The 22,784-nt window shown below is 48.1% G+C and overlaps 1 protein-coding gene and 1 long non-coding RNA gene across 5 annotated transcripts in view; one reads left to right on the forward strand and one right to left on the reverse strand.

Annotated features, from left to right (window-relative positions):
- The window catches only part of FARP1 (FERM, ARH/RhoGEF and pleckstrin domain protein 1), a 293,763-nt gene that overhangs the window by 252,891 nt on the left and 18,088 nt on the right, over positions 1-22,784 (forward strand). Inside the window, exon 17 of the mRNA XM_047081200.1 lies at positions 17,870-17,951. Coding sequence (XP_046937156.1) covers positions 17,870-17,951 — 82 coding nt within the window. The remainder of the gene's footprint in view (positions 1-17,869; positions 17,952-22,784) is intronic.
- LOC124513345 (uncharacterized) lies at positions 169-21,246 on the reverse strand. 4 transcript variants are annotated; one of them, XR_006962360.1, is made up of 7 exons: positions 7,190-7,422; positions 6,923-7,076; positions 6,600-6,661; positions 6,337-6,449; positions 5,056-5,230; positions 4,048-4,815; positions 169-1,622 (listed from the first exon to the last, which is right to left on the reverse strand). It is a non-coding gene; the product is annotated as an uncharacterized LOC124513345 (long non-coding RNA). The 4 variants fall into 4 exon arrangements; XR_006962358.1 differs by lacking the exons at positions 6,337-6,449; positions 6,600-6,661; positions 6,923-7,076; positions 7,190-7,422 and adding an exon at positions 20,573-21,246 and having other exon boundaries at positions 4,048-4,388; positions 4,606-4,815; XR_006962357.1 differs by lacking the exons at positions 6,337-6,449; positions 6,600-6,661; positions 6,923-7,076; positions 7,190-7,422 and adding an exon at positions 20,573-21,246.

The raw sequence follows: 22,784 nt of genomic DNA on the forward strand, positions 1-22,784 counted from the left end.
CTGGCTTGAGATAAGCCAACCTTAAGATGATTTCCCAGTTAGGAGCACCTGGGTGGCTAAGCATCTGACTTCAGCTCAGGTCATGATCTCACCATTTGTGAGTTCAAGCCTGCTTCAGATTCTGTGTCTCCCTCTCTCTCTGCCCCTCCCCTGCTTGTGTGTGTGCGCTCTCTCTCTCTCTCTCTCTCAAATAAATAAACTAAAAAAAAAATTTCCAAGTTAAATTCTATGTATATTTAGATCTCATCCTGGATTTCCCCCCCCCCTTTGGTTTATAATTCTTCAAAATGCATGTTTTCTTATAATTCAGTGAATATCACAAAATAAAGATATGTACTTCTGGAAAGCCGACGAGGGTTCTAAAGAACAGGCGTACTGAGGGATTCCCAGGGGGAGTTGACGGTAGTCACTGGCTCTTGCTTTATAGTCGTCTGTGAAGTATCTGTATCTCTCATGCAGTTTTCAGTATTCTGTTGCACTATGTTGAGGAAGTGGTTGGAAAAATGTAGAACCCTACGTACCACGCACACACTTGTCCTTGAATCCCGCATCTAGGAATGTACCTTAAGGATACATTTATAATGTGAAATGATGTACAACAGAGATAGCCATGTTAGAATTGAAAGATTGTAAATGATCTAAACGTCCATGAACAGATTGGTTCAAAATAATATTAAGTCCGTTTAATACTGAATAAAACATTAACCTGGTGCAAGAAATCAGGAAACACCTCATGTGTCATAGGATGCAAAATCCAGTGTACCCTTCTGTAAAATTAGAACCTTTCCAGAAAATTATTAGGGTTGTTGTTGTTGTTGTTTTCAGACCATTCTATGCAGACTCTTAGGGAGTTGACCTTCTACTAAACATACATTTGAAAAACTCCAGGAGAAAATAGCAAAAACTTTCTGTGTTTTAGGCAGAGGCGGGAGCCATTGTATACTGTATCCTCACGGGAGGTGAGAATTTACTTTAAAGCGGTCTCGGGGCATTTAACGGCTCAGGGGCCTAAAGGAGCTGCCGATGAGCTGGTCTTGCCCTAGGTGATCCAGACAGTGGGATGCCAGTGTCCGTTGAACAGGTTCACGGGGCTGCTCTCCTGCGTAGTGACATGAACGTGCTCTGGTGTCCGACTTCATGTGTGTGCTTTAGGATGATTCACATGCCGTTCTCGCCGTGCATTAGAAGGAAGTGGGAGGCATTGCCAAGATGCCCCAGGGAGGAGAGCAGAGCCAGGGTTGAGAAACCGCCTCATTGAAAATGGAGAAAGGTTGGAAACCCCACTTTAGGGCCACACTGTAGGTTGGGGCTGTGAATGTAAGAGAAATGCCACTTTTCAAAATTAAAAAAGATTCCACAGGATCTAACTTCTTATTTTACCTCCCAAAGTCTACCTGGAAACGCTCGGTTGCATTCTGCCATGTTCTGTTGCCTCATCATTCCTACAAAGTGAGACGATGCTTTCGTAATGGAGTCAGAGAACTTACAACTCTGGAGAAATCCACTCACAGTTTGTTGTCTGGCCAGTGAGATGTGTGCGAATGCAGTCTTAAATCTTCCCGTAGGCTGGGGCGTCTTGAGCAGGTGTAACTGTGGCAGCTCTGGTCCATGTGGCAGGTGACCTAAATAATGTTGGGGAGGCCACACACAGGAAATGTCATCAGCTGTACCCTGGCAGCTCAGCATGGTGGCTTCAGCTGGCACCTGCCACCAGAGAGAGCTTCAGGGAGCTGTAGGGAACATTTCATACTAGGAATAAACGCCACCCTTTTTATTATCTGTGACCATAAATCTTTTGCATCTGGTCCTTCACTGTGAAAGAATATCCAGTTGCCTAAAAAGCAGCTGCTGTCATTTATTTCCCAGAGGATTTTCAGTAGATCTTTCAAAGATCTATAATTTTATCCATGTTTTACATGACAATACCAGAAGCATGTAAAAGACTCAAAGCTAGAAAGAGAGCAGACAGTCAGTATGAAGCTCAAGGACGTGACTTGACCTTGCAACAGTGGACCCAAACCAAATTGATGACATTTATCAGGAATAAATGTAAAAGTCTGCTGCTAAGTTCAACTAGTCACTTCCTCAAGTGCATGATGAGGAATTGGCAGGGATTCAAGGCAAAAAGGCTGAGTGAATGAGTGTGTGAGTCAACAGAATAACACAGAGAGGACCCCGCGTCTGTATCTGTAACTCTCAATATCAGCTGCTCAGCAGAATCACCTGGAACCTTTACAAAATCTTGATAGCCAGGCAGAACCCCAGACCAGTCATATTAGAATTTCTGAGAGGTTGGACCTAAAGCTTCCCCGATGATTCCCGTGTGTAGCCAGGGTCGAGAATGCTTGTCCTAGACTGCCTCACGAAAGCGGCCAGAGCACAAAAAATGCTCAGGGCTCCTTCAGAACACTAGGCACAATTCTGAGTTTCACTTTTGAAATGGAATAGAGAATGCATTCCATTAAAAAAAAAAAAAAAAGTTGTTGAAACTATGGGCATTTGTCCTAGAAGAGAGAAGATTCTAGAAAATCTGATGGCTCTGTTTAGTCTGGTCATGTGAAAAGGGAGTAAGTGTCTTCTTAGTTGTATCAGAGAACAGAATCTAAACAGTGAATTTCCAAAGAGGCACATCGTGTCTAAATATAGAGAAGGATTCCCTAGCACTAACACTTGGCGATGAGAGGCTGCCTTAGGAGGTAATGAGTTCCTCCACCTTGGGGTTTCTTGAGCAGAGGTGGACTATTTCTAGAAGGCATTTATCTGTTGGAAACCCCAAACCTGGCACTGCAACACGGTCGCCTGGGATTGGGGATGGGGGAGTTTTGAAAAAATACAGATTGCTAGGCCCCATCCAGCCCTCCTGAATCAGAACACTGGGAGGAGTCCCAGACGTGTGTATTTCTAAAGTGCTTCTTGAGATGACTGTGATGAATACCTTTTCCGGAACAACTGATACGGAGCTCCTGTGACAAACCTAAGATTCTATGATTCTCTGACTTGCATTTTGGTTATAACTCTTGTTTCTTCTACAAGCAGTGAATGCATGCACAGGTGGGTGGGGGAGCGAGCGAGCTAGCTCAAGTATAAGGCTTTGCCCGCTGGGGGCTTGTGGTCTCCGGAACAGAAAGGCATGGAAAAGAAGGAGGGCCGGGCCCTGTCATGGATGAGTGGGCCATGTCCAGTGTGGGCATGGGGCATCACTGGCCAGTTCTGCCTTGAAGGACGTCTGGGCCATTGATGCCTGCACGGCATAGGCAGCCTATGTGAGTGAATATATTTAAGGAAAAGAATGGAACTCAGGGAGGTTCGTTAAGAAAGGAGTTCACACTGAGTTCTGGACCACCAGGCCAGATGGAAGTAGATGTGGATGCGTGTATGTGTCTATTCAGTCTGGGGTATGGGAAACCCGGCTGGCCCGTGCCGAGGGGGATGGCTGTGTTCTGACTGTCCACACTCCTGGCCACACCACCACCGGACATCTCTGGCTGCCTCTGGCCCTTGTGGAGCTACACTGTGTCATCTGTAGTATGTGCACCTCATAGGCCTGTTACATGGACGAGATGAGACAGTATTTGAGAAGGGCTTAGCCTTCTGTCCCATTCGCAGAAGGCGGGAGAGGAGCTAATCTTTCTTTATATTGTTTATTTTGAAATAACTTTAGATTTAGAAAAAAGTTGCCACGACAGTAGGGTTTCTGCCCTCACGTCAGCTTCTTCCATCACTGGGCACGTCTGTCAGCTAGGAAACTAATGTGGCTAAGTTACCATCAGCTAAACTCCAGGCTTTATTCGGTGATACTCTTTAAATTACTACTGTTAATGGAAAGAAATCTAAAGTTTACTATGCACCTAAAATTCCCTCAAATTTGGTACTTAAATGACACGGCCACCATGGTTTTACATGAGGCAGTGCTATGCTTCGATCAGCAGTGGGAAGTCTTAAGGCAGAAAAGTTACCAGGAATTTCCCTGAATGAGGAGGCTTGAACCCCTGCTCAGTAAACACACCTGCCCGCATCCAAATGTTGCGTCCTCCTGAGTAAACCCACCTGATGAGGGGATGGGTTGTTTCAGCCTGGCCAAAGCCCAGGTGACCCTGTTTCTTCAAAAACCAGGAAACAGGCTTGGTGACTTCTGAAAACAGGAAGAAAGCCTTTCTTTTTGAAAGCCAGGATATTTTGCCCAGCTGTTCAAATGCACTCAGAGAAAGCCTCTTACAACCTTTGGCTTTCGGAGCTGTGTCCCAAATTCCAGCCCCGAAAGGCCTGGCAGGCAGAGTGAACACCAGCCGACTCGTTCCCCAGACCTGGATTCTCTAGCACGATGCGCCTCGGTAGACTGTGCCCCGTGCAACATCAGCCTGCAGGGAGCTGGGGTCTGGGCAAGAGGCCTGCAGAGAGGCATGTGGGATCGGCTGTGGGCACACACAGTTCTCAAGAAGGGTCTGCTGCATTTATTAGAAGCTTGGCAGCAGATTCACTTGGAAGGGGTGCAGAAGTCTAGCCGGGAGGGGTGGGGGAGACCGGAGGTTGAGATGTCGCCGAGCAGACAAGTCGGGCCCACGGGACCAAGGGAAAGGCCAGGGGGAGGCCTTTGATCCTGGTTACCTGGGAGGATGCTCACAAAATCAGGAAGCCGAAAGAAGAAAGGAAGAAGCAAATATAACGGAGGGAAGCTGAGTTTGCTCTGGGTCACATCAGCTTTGAGGGGTCAGTAATGAAGTCCTCCCGGCAGTTGGAAACGCAGGTCTCAGGCTTGGGAAAGAAATCCGGTGCAGTGATGTAGATATGGGAGTTACCCACAAGAAGAATCCTGTCCTGCAAGAAACAACAGTGAGGCAGAGGAGAGCCAGGGACAGAATACACCTTGTTGTCAACTTTCCATAAACGTGTAGCTCATGGCCGAGCAAGAGGCAGCAGAGGAAATGGAAGAAGCCACGAGGGGTGAGCAGGGGTGCAGCATCCCCGAGGAGAGCACGTCTGAAGAGTGGCGGGGACGACGTGCAGAGAAGATTGAGGCAGGGTCCCTGGGGTGTGGGGGCAGGAGCAGGCTCGGACCCTAGGGGGTTGAGAGACAGGAGGGTGTCTGTCTGGAGCAGAAAGGAAGCTCCGTTGTCCTGCCAGGATGCTCCAGGGGCTGAAGAGGAGTGGGGGGTGACCATGTGGGTGAGACAATGATTTGCAGCCCTCCCCCGGAGTGCACATCTTCATAGTAGCTTCACAGTGAGCAATCCTAAAACAAAAAATGAGTAATAAATCTTTTCATCCTACCCACTCTTTGAAGCTGGTCATCCTTAAAAGAAAGTCATAGGAATTCCTCAAAAAATTAAATCTAGATTTCCCATGGCACCCAGTGCCATGTGTCCAATCCTAGCTGTATGTTCAGAAGAATTGAGAGAAACGGACCCAGACAGATACTTCTACACCCACGCTCATAGCATCATTATTCACGGGAGCCAAAAGGTTTGGTTTGGAAGCAACCCCATGCCCTCTGATGCGTGAATCATTAATGGATAAACAAAATGTGGTACATCGTACAACGGAATAATATCCTTAAAAAGGAAGGGCATGCTAGGGGCGCCTGAGTGGTTTAGTCAGGTCAGCATCTGACTCTTCGTTTCGGCTCAGGTCATGATCTTGAGGTTTGTGAGTTCAAGCCCCGTGCCGGGCTCCAAACTGACAGCACGGAGCCTGCTTGGGATCTTCTCACTCCCCCTCACTTTCTCTCTCTCTCTCTCCCTCACACTAAATAAACTTTAAAAAGGAAGGATATTCTGATACATGCTACAACACAGATGCACCTTACAGACATGCTAAATGAAATAAAAACCAGAACAGTGTACAATTCCACTCATGAGCTACTTAGAGCAATCAGATTCAGAGAGACAGAAAATAAAACGGAGGTTGCCAACGCCTGGGGTTGAGGAAACAGCTAGTGTTCGGCTGTCCAGAGTTGGGCAAGATGAAATGTGGGGATGGGGGCGCCTGGGTGGCTCAAGTCGGTTGAGCAGCCGACTTCAGCCCGTCTTGATCTCACGGTTTGTGAGTTCGAGCCCCACATCAGGCTCTGTGCTGACAGCTCAGAGCCTGGAGCTGCTTCGGATTCTGTGTCTCCCTCTCTCTCTGCTCCTCCCCCACTCATGCTCGAGCGGTGCCTTTTCGAGGTGCCTTTTCCTGGGAATGCAGACCGCACGGTGCACACATTCCGCTTTCTACCATGTTCCTCATTCTTGGAGCCTCTTTCATTTCCCATTATTGTTTCCCCATATCGCCCAGCTGCTCCGTGAGGTCGATGGGGCTCCCGACTGAAGCCATGGGAGGTGAAAACAGACTCGTTACCTTTTTAAGTGACCCAGAAGGGGATGCGGTTGGCGATCATGCCAATCAGCCGGATGCCGTGGTTTTCCCCTGACGTGGAGGCCTGCGGTGGTTAAGCTCCTTGCTTCTCTGGCCTGGTTTGAATTTGGGACCGTGTTGGGAAATGCTAGAAAGGAGCCCTGAGGCTGGACAGCCTGTGTCCTGAGCTCATCACACACCTGAGTGCGTCCTGTACGCAGGGCGGGCGGGGACACTGCACCTCCCTCCACTCCCCAGAAACGTACCTCAACGACAGGCAGTTTCTCCCAGCGTCCTCTCCCCTTGTGGTGGATGCAGGCCTTTGAACCTGGCATGAGCACACGTTCCACGTGGGTGCGCACACACACATCCACGTCTGCCCTCCTGTCCTCTGTGCGCGTCGGCCCCTCCACACCTCCCCCCACCCGAAGTAGACATCTGTAGGCTGTTTCCCACGTGTACATAAGGAAGGGATCTGATTTCTATGTTATTTCCCAAGATAAGGCTGACTGCAGACCACGCCTGCAGTTATCTTATGGAGTAATAATGACTGTCCCCCGAGCGTTGTTCACAATTGCCTAATCCTTACCAGACCAGTCCCGTGGGGAGGTCTCCTGTCTTCACCGTAGGACATTTACTAGAGTCCGTGAAAACTGTTTTCCTTCTTCTAGAGCAAAATCAGCTGCCGTGCCTTTTCTTATGGAACATTCTTGTGTGACGTATCCCACTGCCTCCCAGGGTCCCTGCAGCGATGAGTTTGGTTGTGAGCAGGAAGTCTGGGTTACAACCCTGTGTCAGGAATCCTGAGAGGCTTTACTCCAGCACAGTCCACCTGGCATCTCAGTTCCTCACGCACCTGCCTTAGCGCTTGGCCAGTCGTTTCTGTGCCTCTTAGTCTAGACTGGAGCTCGGGAATGGTGTTGGCTTGGTTGAATGCCTGATTGTTTGCTTGTCAACTGCTTCATAACTGGTTAAGGCTCATTTTTATTGTGGTTTCAAATCCTTTTGTGCCTCATCTTCCGCAATGACTTTGAGATGGTTTACAAATGGAAAACAATGTAAGAAAAGGATGAAGACTTATAAAGCCGCACTGTCCAATATGGCAGCTACTAGCCACTGACAGCAATCTCAATTTAAAATAATCAAGGGGGGGGCGCCTGGGTGGCGCAGTCGGTTAAGCCTCCGACTTCAGCCAGGTCACGATCTCGCGGTCCGTGAGTTCGAGCCCCGCGTCAGGCTCTGGGCTGATGGCTCGGAGCCTGGAGCCTGTTTCCGATTCTGTGTCTCCCTCTCTCTCTGCACCTCCCCCATTCATGCTCTGTCTCTCTCTGTCCCAAAAATAAATAAAAAAATAAATAAATAAAAATAAATAAATAAATAAAATAATCAAGGGGTTCCTGGGTGGGTCAGTTGGTTAAATGTCCCTCCGACTCTTGATTTTGGCTCAGGTTGTGGTCTCACAGTGAGTTTGAGCCCCGCATTGGGCTCTGTGCTGACAGCATGGAGCCTGCTTGGGAGTCTCTCCCTCTCTCACTGCCCCCTGCCCTGCTCGCACAAACTCACTCTCTCTCTTTCTCTCTCTCTCTCTCTCTCTCTCTCTCAAAATAAATAAACAGATTTGAATAATCTAATAAATTAAAGATTCATTTTCTCAGTAACACTGGCCACATTTCAAGGCTCATTAGCCACACGTGGCTAGTGGCTATCATGTTGGATGGCAGATATAAAACACGTCTTCGTCATCACAGAAAAAGATCTTTTGGACAATATTGGTCTAAAAATGAAGAAGAAATAGTACACATTACTATAAGAAACACAGGCCCTTGGACACAAGTTGCTGAAAATATCTTTAAAACAAATGCGTGAAAATGCCTTGGTTTGGTTCACGGTAAATCTCGAGTAATAAGTTCATTTAGGTCATGTCTCCAAGGGTCAAGGATTGATCTTTTGTAAAGCAGAAGGGGGTCTGGCAAATGTGGATGGACAGTGCTTTTACAAAGTCTGATTCACATGCAGAGTCGTGGCATTAATATTAATAATCAAGTACCATTAATGCGCATTTACTGTGCGTAGACTCTTGAGACACCTGGTACTCTTGTAAAGTTGGTGTTAGTGATAAAAATTAAAATGACCACCAGGATTTTCCCATTCGATCTTCAAAACCAGGTTGACCAACCCTTGGCCAGATCTGGCCTGCTACCTGTTCCTGCTAATAAAGTTTTTTTGGAACATAGCCACACGTGTTGGTTTTTTTACCCATTGTCTATGGCTGCCTTTCACAGGTGAATACTCATGACACAGACTGTGTGGCCTGAAAAGCCTACGGTATTTACTATCTGGCCCTTTATTAAAATTTGTTGATCCTTGTTGAAAAACACTTCCCTAGGTGTAGGTGTTAATCCATTGTATGATTGGGAACATAAGGCCCAGAGAGGTGAGACCCCCGACATACAACCCATAAGTGACAGAGGTACAACTTGAACTTGGGTCTGAGCTGATCCTCAGCTTGTGGCTTTGCAGCTGTGTTGTTGAGGCACAAGGCTTTACACCTGGAAAGTGGCTGAGAGTGCATCTGCCGTGGATTCCTCATTCTCTCTCTCTTTCTTTAATGTTTATTTATTTATTTAGAGAGTGCCTGAGCAGGGGGGCAGGGCAGAGAGAGAGAGAGGGAGGGAGAATCCTAAGCAGGCTCTGCACTGTCCGCACAGAGCTTGACGTGGGACTTGATCTCACAAACCATGAGATTACCACCTGAGCTGAAATTGAGAGTTAGTCACTTACCCAGCTGAGCCACCCAGGCGCCCCAGATTCCTCATTCGTCACAGGAGAAAAGGAGAGTGTGGCTTGCCCTGGGCCACACAGCAGGAACCCGGCAGAGCCCCAGCCAGCACCTGTGCCCCCAACCCTTGCATCCTTTCTTTCTGCTCCTGGCTTTGGGATGTCAGCTGTGCTCACCGAGAGGTCCTTCTGCTCCGGACACCCTCCTGTGCTGTTCTCTCAAAAGGGGCAGGAAGTACATGGCATCTGGCCAACACTGGCCCTGTGATGGCTTTGTCTACAGGAACATCACCTGTAGGGCTCAAATCTGAGAAAATGGATTCAGATTTTTTTCTAATCCACCAAGACACTATTTAATGGTGAAGTGGCCACCACTGAGATGGTAATATCCGAGGTGACTCCTGTGGAATTTAGCTGTGTCGCAGCATATCCCCAGAGCCTCTCTGTCCGCTCCCAAGGGATTGCAACAGAACCAACAGCAAGGCTCCTTCCAAGCCCTTATACACTTTGTTCTGTCCGCACGGCGCAAAGAGGCAGGTTCAGATGAGGGGACTCAGCCTCGGTCAATAGGGTGGATGGACAGCCTGCCCAGGTGGGAGAGTTAATGCTGGACTTGAACCCGGGCAGCATGACCTCCAGGTCCTGTCCTCCATATCTTACTCAACCGCCTCTTAACCTTGTCCTTGGATTTGCTGACAGGGCCTTCTGCCCCCTCCCTGTGGAATTTCTCAGGGGCCTTAGTTTCACACCAAATGTGCTGACTATTTACTGAGGGAACAAGAGGAGGAAGGAGAGTAGACCTTCCTCCACAGGCTACCTTTTCTCAAACCACATGGGCTGTCGGGCATTGTTTTCTTCAACAAGCGTAAACTGCTAACTGCCTCCTTTCCTGTTTGGGTCTTAGGGAAGCTTTTCTATTTGCTTGCTCATTAACACATATATGTGACTGCTAGGAACTTTTGAGGACCCGTATTTCACTACTCCCCGTGGTGTCTGGGAAATCTTGAGCGGTGGTGTTTTTGGCTCTGGCTGAATCGGACACAAGGTGGGTACACGGCTATGGGACCCTAGAGCAGAGAGCATCATCTGTGGTATCTCTTTCGCTCTGGTTTAGGTCAACAGAGACGCTAAGACCATTACAATCTGAGACGAGGCTCCTTCTGTATGTTACCGTCAGGAGGACTTTATTTTATCTCTTTGATTGAAAAAAAAATAGAGGTTGCTTGCCGATTTTGTTGGTGAAAGTTTTGGCTAACGTGAACTGAACATTCTCTGTGTTCCAGACACTGTTAAATGCTGCTCGTGTATCATGTCTTTTAATATTTACAAGCACATCATTAGGTAGATACTGTTGTTATCACCTTACCTCACAGGTGAGGAAATGAGGCACAGAGAGGGTGAGTTGCTTGGCAGATGTCACACAGCTGGTTAAGGGCACGACTGGATTTTGAAACCAGCTGGTCTGCTGTCACTATGCCTTTAGCACCAGAGGCTTGAGGCATAACGTTTAGAGGGGAAGAACTCCAAAGAAGCTGGTTCGTTGCTGTTCACTTGTAACTAACCTGAGAACAACTTCTGGCCCCCGGGAAACCCCAGCCCCAGGCATGATCTGAAATAGCCCCTGCCTGCCCCCCTGTGCTGTTCATGCTGTTCAGGCTGTTCCTGGCCACACACATGCGTGCGCACGCGTGCGCACACACACACACACACACACACGTGCACCCGTAATGGAGTAAAGATGTGACACACTCTTTTCCTCCCCAGTCACACATTTGGGGCTCTGGTGGCAGGGCCATCTCTCCACTTCAGAACCTTGAGCTCTGTGTGTGTGAATCCCCGTGTCCACAGACTTGGACAAATATTTATTGCGTCCCTATTATAAATCAGTCATTCTCCTCAATGTTCAGTGAACAAAACACGACACAGTTATCACTCTCCTAGAGCTTGTATTCTGGTTTCATCCTTCACTCTGTTCTGTGTCAAGGAGGCAGCCAGACCAGCCAGATAAGATTTGAAAGGGGTATCCTTGTGGGGGGGGGAGGGTACTTGAGAGCGCCTGCTCTCTTTCCTACTTAGGCCAAGCCAAGAGATCAGGGGGCCTCTGACCCTTTTCTCAGAACAGAAATCCCTGTCCGTATTCTAGAGGTGTTAAAAATGATAGCTTTAAGACTGGCCACACTGCTATGAGAAAGCACCTTGTGGGGCACCTGGGTGGCTCAGTTGGTTGAGCGACCGACTTCGGCTCAGGTCATGATCTCACGGTTTGTGAGTTCAAGCCCTGCTTCGGGCTCTCTGCTGACAGCTCGTGGCCTGGAGCCCTGCTTCGGGTTCTGTGTCTCCCTTTCTCTCTGCCCCTCCCCCTCTCATGCTCTGTGTCTCTCTGTCTCAGAAATAAATAAACATTAAAAAAAATTTTTTTTAATTAAATAATAAAAAAAAAAAGCACCTTGCATTTCTACATCTTACAAAACACTGTTAAGTTGTCTCATTTGACAAAACAACCTTGTTGTCTTATGCCCATCTTCCACCCCACCTCCCACGGAAAATGAGCTCTGAAAGTTGGTTGGTATAAAACCAGGTAGGACTACACCCCATTTCTTGCTTTCCCTGGAGCCCATGAACCTGGGGGCAGGGAGGTAGCTGTAAACGTGTTCTCTTTCTATCTAGAACGATGCTGTCAAGTAGCACTTTCGGCAGTGATGGAAATACTCTGTGTCTGCGTTGTTCAGTAATAGCCATTGGCCGCATGTGGCTGGTGAGCACTTCACATAGGGCTCGTATGGGTGAGGAATTGAATTTTAAAAGTTCATTTTAAGCGGAGTTAAGATGTAAGCAGCCATATGTGGATACTATACTGGGTAGCACAGTTTTAGAGGCTCTAAAGGGGAAAGGACTCTGGAGTGGAAGATAGGAGAATGCAGCCTTCCTTTCCAGTCATGCGTGAGTGTTACAGCACTTGACATTCCTCTCCATCCACTTCCCTGGAATTCAGAATCTTCAAGATCGTTGTCAAAAGGCAAGACTCGGGGTGGTTCTCTGAGCACCGCCCCCCAACCCTTCAGCAAAATCAGGCTACTTCTTGTGTGTCACAGCTTTAGTTTGACGATTTTCATTGGTTTAAAAAAAATAAGACCATGCAAAAAGTGTTTAAAACCATTGCTGTCAAGGTAAACAGCAGTGAAACTCATTGGAGACAAGGCAGTGTGGTCTACCTAGAAAACAGCCTGGAAGCATAGGCAATGGAGGAAAGTTTTGAAAAACTAGCATAAACAATGGAACAGAATTTATGGGGTATACCTGTATACCATGGGGGGGGGGTCACTTACACACTTATTTATATAAATTTAAGTTTAAAATTTTATGTTTGATTCAAAGCCAAGAAAGACACTACAAGGACACTGAATTCATTATATTCTGCCCCAGCTGGCTTTCCACTGTCCACCCAGGGTTCCAGGGACAATGATGTTGGTGACTGTTTCCTGTTAACCCATGAGTAGCATGACATGTTCTCAGTCACATGTGGGAGCTAGTTTTCCCTGAATTATCTGCCTTGTTCCTGACTGGACAGCCCCCTGTGCTTTGAGACCAAGCTGCTTTCCTAGAAAAAGGAAAACAGGTTTTCCAATCACCTGAACCGCAGGCGGGTTTCTGCTGGAAAGCACTTGAGAGCGAACATTCTCCAGGCCGCTGATGAGTTTTAAATGGCTTTTCTGTTCCCCTGCATTTTCATGTGTGGCTCATGAACAGTACTGAACCCAGGTGACCACTCCAGGTCTCATCTGGGTGCTGTCAAGCCTGCCCGTGAGTGGGGCTGTGACTTGTGCTCCTCTTATTAAACGGGACCTGGCCTTAAACCCAGAAGAAAAGCTGATGTAAGCATCCTAGCATTGTAACTGATGGGCATGATGTTGCCAAGAACAGGAGGCATCTGCCAGCTGAAGGTACCGCTCAGGGAGTGAATCCCTTATCTGTAGCTACCAAAGGGAAACACTCAAGCGCCATGTGCCTAGTGAGGATGCCTCCGGCCCGAACGTCTTTCTGGGGATGTGAATTAAAATTCAAATGAATTGGATTTTCTTCTCCAGGGATCTCAAAGGATATTGGAATCCATCAAAGAATATTGAAATCAACATAGATTACCTGTGGCTAATATATATGTTAGATGTGTGTAGTATATATAATATATAAACATAATGAATAGATAAAAAGATAAATATCTTAATATTAGGTATATGAATATAAATACAATGTATTACTCTGGCTAAATTGTTTGCGTTGAACCCAGCCACCCTCCCTCACCCACACGTTCATGGAAGATGTGTCTTTATTCATTTGCTTATTTATACATTATCTTTCTACTTACACGTATACACAAATACATGTGATCACAGACCGTTTTCATTTAAGATCCTAGAAACCACAGGGACGAGTAAGAGCAAAGACGTGATGTCTGATTTGCAAATGAGGCCTGAGAATGAGGCTCACAAAAGTTCAGTCCATCTTGCGGGGTCAGGGAGTGCCCAGACACAGAGTGAGGTGGGAGAGCCGCCCCCTTCCCCCCCCCACCCCCCAGCTCCAATCGGCAGTTGGCTTTATGTTTCAGTCTCATGAGATGATGCTTCATTTGTCGGGAGGAGAAGGGAAGGGCTGAGTGTTTGGTGAACATGCTTGCGTTTATACTAGGCTACTCAAAATGCCCAGTGGGTCAGTCACTACCTGCTTTCCATGGTAAAGAATCTCAGACACTCGACTGAAGCCAGGCCTGATGTCCCGCTCCCCAGAAAACACTCACGGTTGGGAGATGGCATCCTGGGGTGCATAGTACCATGTGGGATAGCTGGGGGTTGTATCACCAATGCATGAGACCGTGGACACGCTGTAGACTGTCCTAGGGTTCCATGAAGATTTCATGTTGACCCGGCATTGGGGGTGGGAAGGAGGGGAGCAGAGTGGTGATCTCTCCCATTGGCCTTGCCCACCTGCACCTACTGCCAGTGTTGTATTTCCCGACAGAGTCAAAGCCCTCAGGTGCAAGGGCTCCTTGTACCCCTTGGAGACAGCCTCGTTACTGGTCTCTCCCACAGAGAACTGGCCCTTCTAGCCTTTTCCTCCTCTTCGTGGTCTGTCTGCTGCGGAGTTAGTGACAAGCTCACATAGTCATGAGTGAAGTGTCTACCGAGGGGCAGGAAGACTTGGGAGATTCATGGTGGGGGGTGTGGGGGTGTGTTGGGCCCAGCGCTGAGCTAACGTGTCATTGCTCCAGGGAGTGTATTAATCATGGTGCACGGGGCAGAATTTAGCTTCTGGGAAGCTTCTGAGTACATGGGTTTACAAAGTGAAATTGTCAAAAGAATTTTCAGCTTTGTTGCCGCGCGGTAATTACACGGACAACAACTATGTGGCCCTGTCTTCTAAACAAGGACCCTTTTCTTGTGAGGTTAACATCCAGAGGATGTTCTGGAAGAATTATAATTACTTTTTTCATGTTCTTAATAATAAAATGACCTTTTAGTTCTGAATAACAAAGCAAATGCTTTGAACTTGTGGATTTGGTGGCATTAACATGCAAAGGAAGTAAAAACATGACAGTATTTCTATAGGAAGCAGCAGTTTTGGTTTGCCCTATTCCCATGGACTGGCGCCATGTTCTGGAACCACACAGGGGTTGGGACTGGCCATGTGTGCTACTGGGGGGGGGGGAGGTCTCGGGAGGCGGGCAGCGCTGCCTGGACCGGATGCATTGACTTCTGAGGCCCCAGCCTTCTGTCCCCACACCACCTAGAGCTGGCCCTGTTTGAATTTATCCACATCACTGTCTTCCCCAGGGCACAGGGCACTGATAATGGGAACCCAGGGCTATTTCTAAAATGAAAGTAAAGATGCCAAAGACAGAGAAACAGGACTCTGCTAGCCAGCTGATGCAGGAAAATGTCCCCTTGAGTTTGGGGCTTTAACATCAGTACATTTTCTTTTAACAGTGGGCAGAAGAAGGACGTGCAGTCAATAAAATCTGACTTACACTACATGTTCCACCCCACCCCCCATGTCGCTTCCCAGCACTTCATTTTCCCTTGGGCGTTATCTGCAAGAAGGAGGAAATTGCTTGTTATTAATAAAGCCCCCCCCCCCAATTCTCCCCTTGCCCATCCAATCCGGAGGACTCTGGCTAAAATATCTAAATTATGTCCTTTGAACTAACTAAAGACCTTCCTTAGCTGCATTTGTCAAATGGTATGCCCATTTGAAAGTTTTGGGGTCACTTACATAAGTTTCAGGTCATATCTACATACCCACAAATCGAGTTTCAATTGTGCCTTGCCTTCTCTTATTAATGTGTGGCATTTAGTCAAAATCAGGACATTCTGGCTCAGTAGCTTTTTTTGTTCAGGTGTTGGAGCGGGGTGGGGGTGGGGGTGAGCAGCGGGGAAAGGGAAGGGGAGCTTCCAGCTCCTTCCAGGGCATCACGTGATGGTGAAGGTGCAGGCTTGAAGGAGGGGTTCTATAAAGCAGAAAGCTTCCATTTGAGGCCAGAGCTCCCTTCTCCAAGTGTATAAGGAAGAGAGCAACCAGTAAACTCTCAACTAAAAGTAGGCACACATCAGGATCAACAGAATGGCCAAACAATAAACTTCTCAATAGAGATTGGATTAATAACCATTTGCTAAAATTCCGGAGATGCCTCCACCCTGCGGTTGACAGGGCAGAATAATATGCGGTGATTAGCAATAGACTGAGCACCGTCTCTAAAGCAGAGCCTGGGTTTAAGTCTGTCACTTAAACATTCTCCGGTGACCCCATTTTGGGAGGAATTTGATCCACTGGGTGGGGGATAGGAGAGACAGACAAGGGAGGATACCTGAGGTTCCCGGCTTGAGCGGGGGGCGGGGGGGGGGGGCAGAACAGTTACATCATCAAGGGGGTTAACATAGGAAGGGGATTGAGTTTGGGCAGTAAGATAATTAACTCTGGAACCTCTTGAGTTTGAGATACTTGCAGGATCGTTCATGTAGAACCCTCTGGTGGGTGTAAGAAATACAGTCCCTGGGTCATTTGGACAAGGGGCATTTGGGTACAGATCTGGCATCATGCATAGAACCCGTGGGGAATCCAGGGATTATACAGGAAGAAGTAGGAAGTGAAGAGAGCGCATAAGCACAGATGCGTTCCCAAAGAACACAGACCTCTCACGAGTAGCCTGAAGAGGGGGAGGTGGCCACGAGGACTGAGAACTGACCTCCAGAGGCCTCCCAAAGCTGGAGAGCCAAGTGCCTGGAGTTTGGGGCCCCCAGACCCAGAGAAGCTGCCTAGGGGCAGGGTTTAGGCAATTAGGAGGTTGGTGGTATTCCTTCACAGAAGCACTTCAGGGAGTGGAGGACAGAATCCAGACTCAATTGGAAGAGGAGCAGTGATTAAGGCAATCTGCCAACACCCTTTGTTTGGGCAGCTGAGAGGAAGCAGAAGGATTGGGGAATTCTGTGCGGGGGGAGGGGAAAGGAATACAATAAAGAAAGCGCCTAGAAGCCGACCCAGGCTGGGAGCATAAGTATGTTGTCTGTCCCTTTATTCCGGAGCAGCTTTAACTACCCCGTGGGTCTGGGTGCTCTGTCTCCCTGGTGATGTAATCTACGTGTCTGCTTAGTTAGAACCAGGGGAATGTGTCATTTCACTGCCTCCTGCGGGAAGCCCCGAGCTGGGGCTCTCTCTTCTGACTTGGAAGCCCCATGCCCGGATTTTTACCTTTTTTCTTTTTCATGCATCCCTCTCATTTAAGTTAGCTTCTAGCTCTCCTGAACAGTTCATTTGAAGATATTAGCCATCAGTGGGTAAATTCACAGATACACACCGGTGCCATGGTTGGAGGGGTGTGGGCTGGACCCCCTGGACTCAAGTTCAGGCCCACGGTCTCACGATAGCTGACATTAGGCAAACCGCGTGGTTTCTTTGTGCCTCGGTTTCTTCAGCTGTTTAATGGTGCTGATGATGGTACCTGCCTCATAAGGCCATCATGAGGGGTAAATGAACTAGTGCTTATAATGTGCTCAGCACAGTGGACCGTGCTTAATAACCACCTACCGTTATTGATATTCCTTTCCTTTCTGCTGCTTAAGCTCTTAGCTTATCAACATTGGCTGCAGCCCAGAGCCATAAGAAATAAGAATACAGTATGCCCAAAACTCTGCTGAAAGGGCCCACATCTTTGTCATCTTTCACCCAGCATCTCTGGCTGGGGGGAGTCTGGAACCTCCCTTCCCTGCCCCTCCCTGTACCTGGGACACCCATCCTGCCCACTTCTGCCCCTGTTCCCACCTCCACACGTGGGGCTCCTGTACCTCCTCAGTTATGTTTTTCTTTTCCCCAGGGCTGTCCACGCAGCTCTTTGTCTGCTTTAAGCTAAGGGCTCTTGGGACCAGAAACCTTGTCTGTTAGTGATTTCCAAGCTCTTGTAATGACGCCCAAATCACCCAGGCGTGAATGGGGAAAAAATTTGAAATGAGACCAAATTAAAATGATAGCACAATGGTTCTTCCCTGTCTCTTTCGAAGTACAAGGGGAATTCTTTGCAGAAGAATGGGGTGATTTCATAGTCTCCTTCCGGCGCTAACATTGTGTGACGCCCGGAGAAGGGAGAGGTACAAATAATAGGGGATTGGAAAGGAAGGCATAAAGCTTGCTGTTTTGTGATCTGAGGCCAGATGTTTTCCGGTTATGTTTCCACTGCTCATGCTTTTGTTTCCAACCCCTTTGCCTTTGCTTTCAGGGAAGGCCGCTCAAATGCCCACATCAGAGGGGATTACCAAAGAATCGGAGATGTCCTACTGAAGAACATTCAGGGTATGAAGGTGAGCTGCTTTGGGATTCTGGTGGAACGAGTTCCCTAGGGAGAACCAGGCTGGGCCTCCCGGAGGCCTGGGCTTCAATCCCAGTGCATAACCACACATGACCTGATTTGACTAAATACAGGTAAACGCAGGGTGAATTCCTCTGTCCTCGCAGACAATCGCGTTTGGAAGGAAAATGCAGCCCCTTTGGGGGAAGTACTTGTAGTACTTTTCCTCCTTAAAAGCTCTGTGCTGTAATCAAAACAATAGGTATTATCTGAATAAATCATTCAGCACTCATTTTAAAAAACGACGTAGACAAAACGTGGCTTGGTCGACTGAACATTACACTTTTCATCAGTCGTTTTGGCTTCTTGTGAGTGTGACAAAAACATTGGGTTTAGAGCCAGGTAGGAATTCTAATCAATCCTATGACTTGAAGTCACTGTACCAGGCAAAGACATTTCTAACCAGCCAGCAATATCTGCAATGATACAAGAGTATACCACCAGACATATTGAACCAATATTCTACCTCATTTTTGAAATCTGCCCCATCTCTTAGCAGTGAAATTTTCATTTTTACATTTTCATCTTAATTAATGCCTTTAATACACAATATTTTAATTCACAGTTTACCTTTTGAAGACAAATACCTCTCTATTTACATTTTAAAGTGATCTTCCTACATTTCAACTGGCCCAACAAAGCCTCTCTAATACCTTTACTAATAACTCAGAGCAACCCCTAAAGAAGAAGGTTGCTCCTGCCACCATTTCCCCCCATCCAACCAACCATCCATCCACCCTCCCATCCCTCCCTCCAGGATTAGCTGAGCACCCACAATGTATAAGAAGCTTGTACAATAAAAGTTACTGTTGGAGTTTGAATTAATTCCCAAGAATCTTACTAAGTTGTTTAAGGCTTTATTTTTTCCCCTTAGAATGATCTATCTCATGAGGACAAGGGGATGGTGGGGTGGGGGGTGGTACACAGAAAAGACAAGATCTAAAGCCACTCCAGAGATTTCCTGTTTCTCTTAACAAAGATCAAGATACTATTTAACAGGCCTTGAGCACACTTTTTTACAGTCTTCAAAAAGCAACACTGCCCTCTGGGCAAGACAAGAGAGAGGCTATGAAAGCTATCCGGATTGCAGAATCCCATGCAATAAATGCAAAGAATTATCTAAGATGTTCTACAGCCACGGTGTTTTTAATGCTTTAAGTAAGGCTGATCCACAAAACTCAGATGTAACAGTAACAGACCTCCTTGTGCTTTCCATAGTATTTTTTATTAGTGTATTTTCTTTTCTAAAGCAGTTTTAGGTTTACAGAAAAACTGAGCAGAAAGCCCACAGAGACGTCTTATGTGCATACTTGTGCGTACACACACACACACACACACACACACACACACACACACACAGTGCCCTGGTACTAACATCTTGCATGGGTGTGGGATCTTTGCTACAACTGATGAGCATTATTATTATCTAAATCCATAGTTCCCGTTAGGGGTCACTCTTGGAGTGGTACATTCTGTGGGGTTCTGCCAAATGCAGAATGTCATGTACCTGCCATGACAGGATGACACAGGACAGGGTCACTGGCCTAAAATTCCTCCAGGCTCTGCCTGTTCATCCCTCCCCTCCCCCACCCCCTGGCAACCCACGACCCTTTCCTGTCTGCATAGTTTTGTCTTTTCCAGAATGTCCTATAGTTGGAATCACACAGCGGGCAGCCTTATCAGACTCTTTAACGCTTGTTAAAGATACTCTTTTTTTCTCTCTTTTGTAACATGTTTTTGTTACTGTTGGACTTTCCAGTTATTTTCCTATGTTTGCCTGTTTTTTTGGCCCAGTTGGGTTTTCCCTCTTTTCTCTCAGTATTCCCTTCATCTGAGATGGCAGCTGACTCTGGAATCACATGGGTTTGAACTGCGTGGGTCCACTTACATGTAGAACGTTTCCCATAAATACAGGATACCATGAATGTATTTTGTCTTCCCTGTGATATTACATATACCACTATATGTTAATCAATGTTAACCATAAGGTTTCTAGTCAACATTAGGCTATTATTAATAGTTCAGCTTTGGGAGAGTTAAAAGTTACATGCCGATTTTTTTTTAAATATATTTTTTTCACGTTTATATTTATTTTTGAGACAGAGCACGAGTGGGGGAAGGGCAGAGAGAGACATACACAGAATCCAAAGCAGGCTCTGGGCTCTGAGCTGTCAGCATAGAGCCCGACGCGGGGCTCGAACCCACAAACCGTGAGACCATGACCTGAGCCAAAGTTAGACATTCAACCGACTGAGCCACCTAGGTGCCCCTAAATGCTGATTTTTAATTGCGTGGGGGAGTCAGTGCCCCTCACCCCAGGGTTGTTCAAGGGACAGCTGTATAATCCTGCCCAGGGAGGGCTTCTGCCTTCACAGACTCCCTTCAAGGAGGCTTGGACTCCACCATGGGCCTCCAGAGACGGCAGTTGGAGACCTGCCAGCCCATTCCTTGCCCCTTGGGGACAGTCCCCAGCATCACCAGCTGTCCTTTGTGCCTCATCCACGGAGAGCTGACAGGCAGTGGTACCCACCCTCCTCTCTGTTCACCTAGCGCCTGAGACCTCCTAGAACATACCTGATTTTCGCTCAGAGCAGCTCTTTCTCCTCAGTCTGGTGAGTTGGCATTTTTGTGGTTAGTCAGCTTCGTCGGCTGTGCTGGCATTTGAGTTCCTGTGCGGATGCCATGAGCATATTTATAGCATGGAGCTCCGTGCAAGCAAAATAAAAATAGGTGGAGAGGCTCAGAGAGCCACTGGCTGCCGTTTTTAGCATTTGTTTGGGTTGCTTTTTCTTGTGGTGGTTATAGCTGGTTTTAAAGAATTTTTATGAAGTATGAAGGAGAGCCAGCAGAAGGTTCGAGAGATGTAGAAGCCCAGGATAGCACTCTTGTCCAAAATGCTTACAGTGATCTACAGCTTGCAGTGTCCTTCCTGTCCCCCACCCCCACAGACCCCTGTGTTTTTACCTGCATTGGCAGGGGCTCAGCCAGACTGGGGCGGTTCCCAGACCCTCCACTCATGACCATGACCGAGGGAGCTGGGCCAGGGGCTCCAATCCCTGCCTGAAAGTCAGATACCCAAATTAGGATCTCTTGCTTATGCCGCAAACTTCCAACTGGAGACATCTGCTCAGATGCACAAAGGCACTTCAAAACCCTCCCAAAGATCCATCTTTCACCCAGGCTGGGACCTTCACTCGACCCGTCTGTCTCCTCAGGTACCCACCTCCTGCCCCCTCTCCTCCTTCAACTTCTCCCACCTTACTCCTTCTGGCTCTCAGCTGGCTGTCTGCTGGAGGACCCGACCAGCTTCCTGGTGTTGCCCTGCCTCCTGGCGAGCCGTCCTCCCAGTCAGCACGGATGGTACCGCCAGACTGCCGAGGCTCACGACCCTCCTGTGTCTCTCTGGCTGGGAGAATACAGTCCAAACCCAAACCTGACAAAGGCCTTCGTGTTCTAGCCCTGGATGATCTTTCCAGGCCCTTCCCCGTGTCCTTCGCATGCTTCTCTGTGCTCCAGTGACCATGAACTTACCTCTCCAGGCACTCAAGGTTCTTGCAAGACTCCTGCCTTGGCTGGGTGCATGCATGGTTGTTTTTTCTTGTTTTGTTTTGTTTTGTTTTGTTTTGTTTTGAAGTGACCTCTACTCCCAACGCGGGGCTCCAGCTCACAACCCCAAGATCAAGGGTTACATGCTGCCAACTGAGCCAACCAGGCACCCTTCATTTGCTCATTAAGGCATGCAGGCAGCAGGCATTTACTGAGTGCCTATGTGTGTATCAGGCCCCGAGGATGCAGGAGCATGACCGATGTGCACTCTTAAGGTCAACTCGGGAACAGCGCATGTGGTAACACGGCCTGGAGCTGCACGTGTACACACACGCACGGGGGCACATTTAACTGGTAGAGTCCGAGTAAACTCCGGATCATACCAGTGTCAATTTCCTGGTGTTGATGTTGTGCTATAGTTACACGAGATGTTAGCCCTGGGGGAGGCTGGGTGTGGGACCTCCCTGTACATTCCTGTGTAAGCTCCTATGAATCTCTATTTCAAAATAAAAGTAGTCACTAAACCCAGCAGGGGACACCACGTGACAAGGGCTGAGATGGACACATACGGCAGAAGTACAGAAGATAGAGGAGTCCCTAACTGGGGGAGGCGGGTGGGTGTTGAGGGGGTTGCTGAGGCCGGGCAGGGCTCCTAAGGGGCGTGTCACGTGCAGAGGCTCTGGGCATGAGCCGGGCAGTCAAGTGTAGGTTGTTCAGGTTGCTCACCTGGGGTGAGGTGGCAAGAAGCACAGTGGAGGGGGGGGAGGGTTATATCCTAAGGGCCCCATGTGCCCTGCTGAGGACTCTGGAGGCGTGGAGGGGTGAGGCGTGGAGGCAGAGGTCCCGATGGAGACACCACCACAGTAGGTTGGGGTTGGGGGCGGGGGGACACAAAGCCAGAACCAGGGCAGTGACTGTGCAGAGAAAGATGGTAACAGCCTTGACGTTTTAGGAGGTAGAATCAGAAGGACTTGGTGAAGGATTAAAAAAAAAAATGGAATCCGGAATGTTTTCCTGGTTTTTCCGTCCTGGATAACCGGCTGGTGGCGGCATCCATCCTGAGGTTACAGAATCACGGGGTGGCCCCACTTGAGGCAGGCGGTGTTGGGTTTCCACCTGGACTCACCGCGTTTCAGGCTCTTTGTGAAGCCTTTGGGGAGCGTGGAAATGTAGATGTGGGGTGGGCTGCACATGGACGGCAAGCCCACTCCCTGGAAGGAAGTCTTGAGGACAACTGCTG

This window comes from Lynx rufus, unplaced genomic scaffold (genome assembly GCF_022079265.1).
Source record: "Lynx rufus isolate CCGP_SWC_20201006 ecotype Redwood Valley unplaced genomic scaffold, mLynRuf1.p SCAF_1, whole genome shotgun sequence".
Lineage (NCBI taxonomy): Eukaryota > Metazoa > Chordata > Mammalia > Carnivora > Felidae > Lynx > Lynx rufus.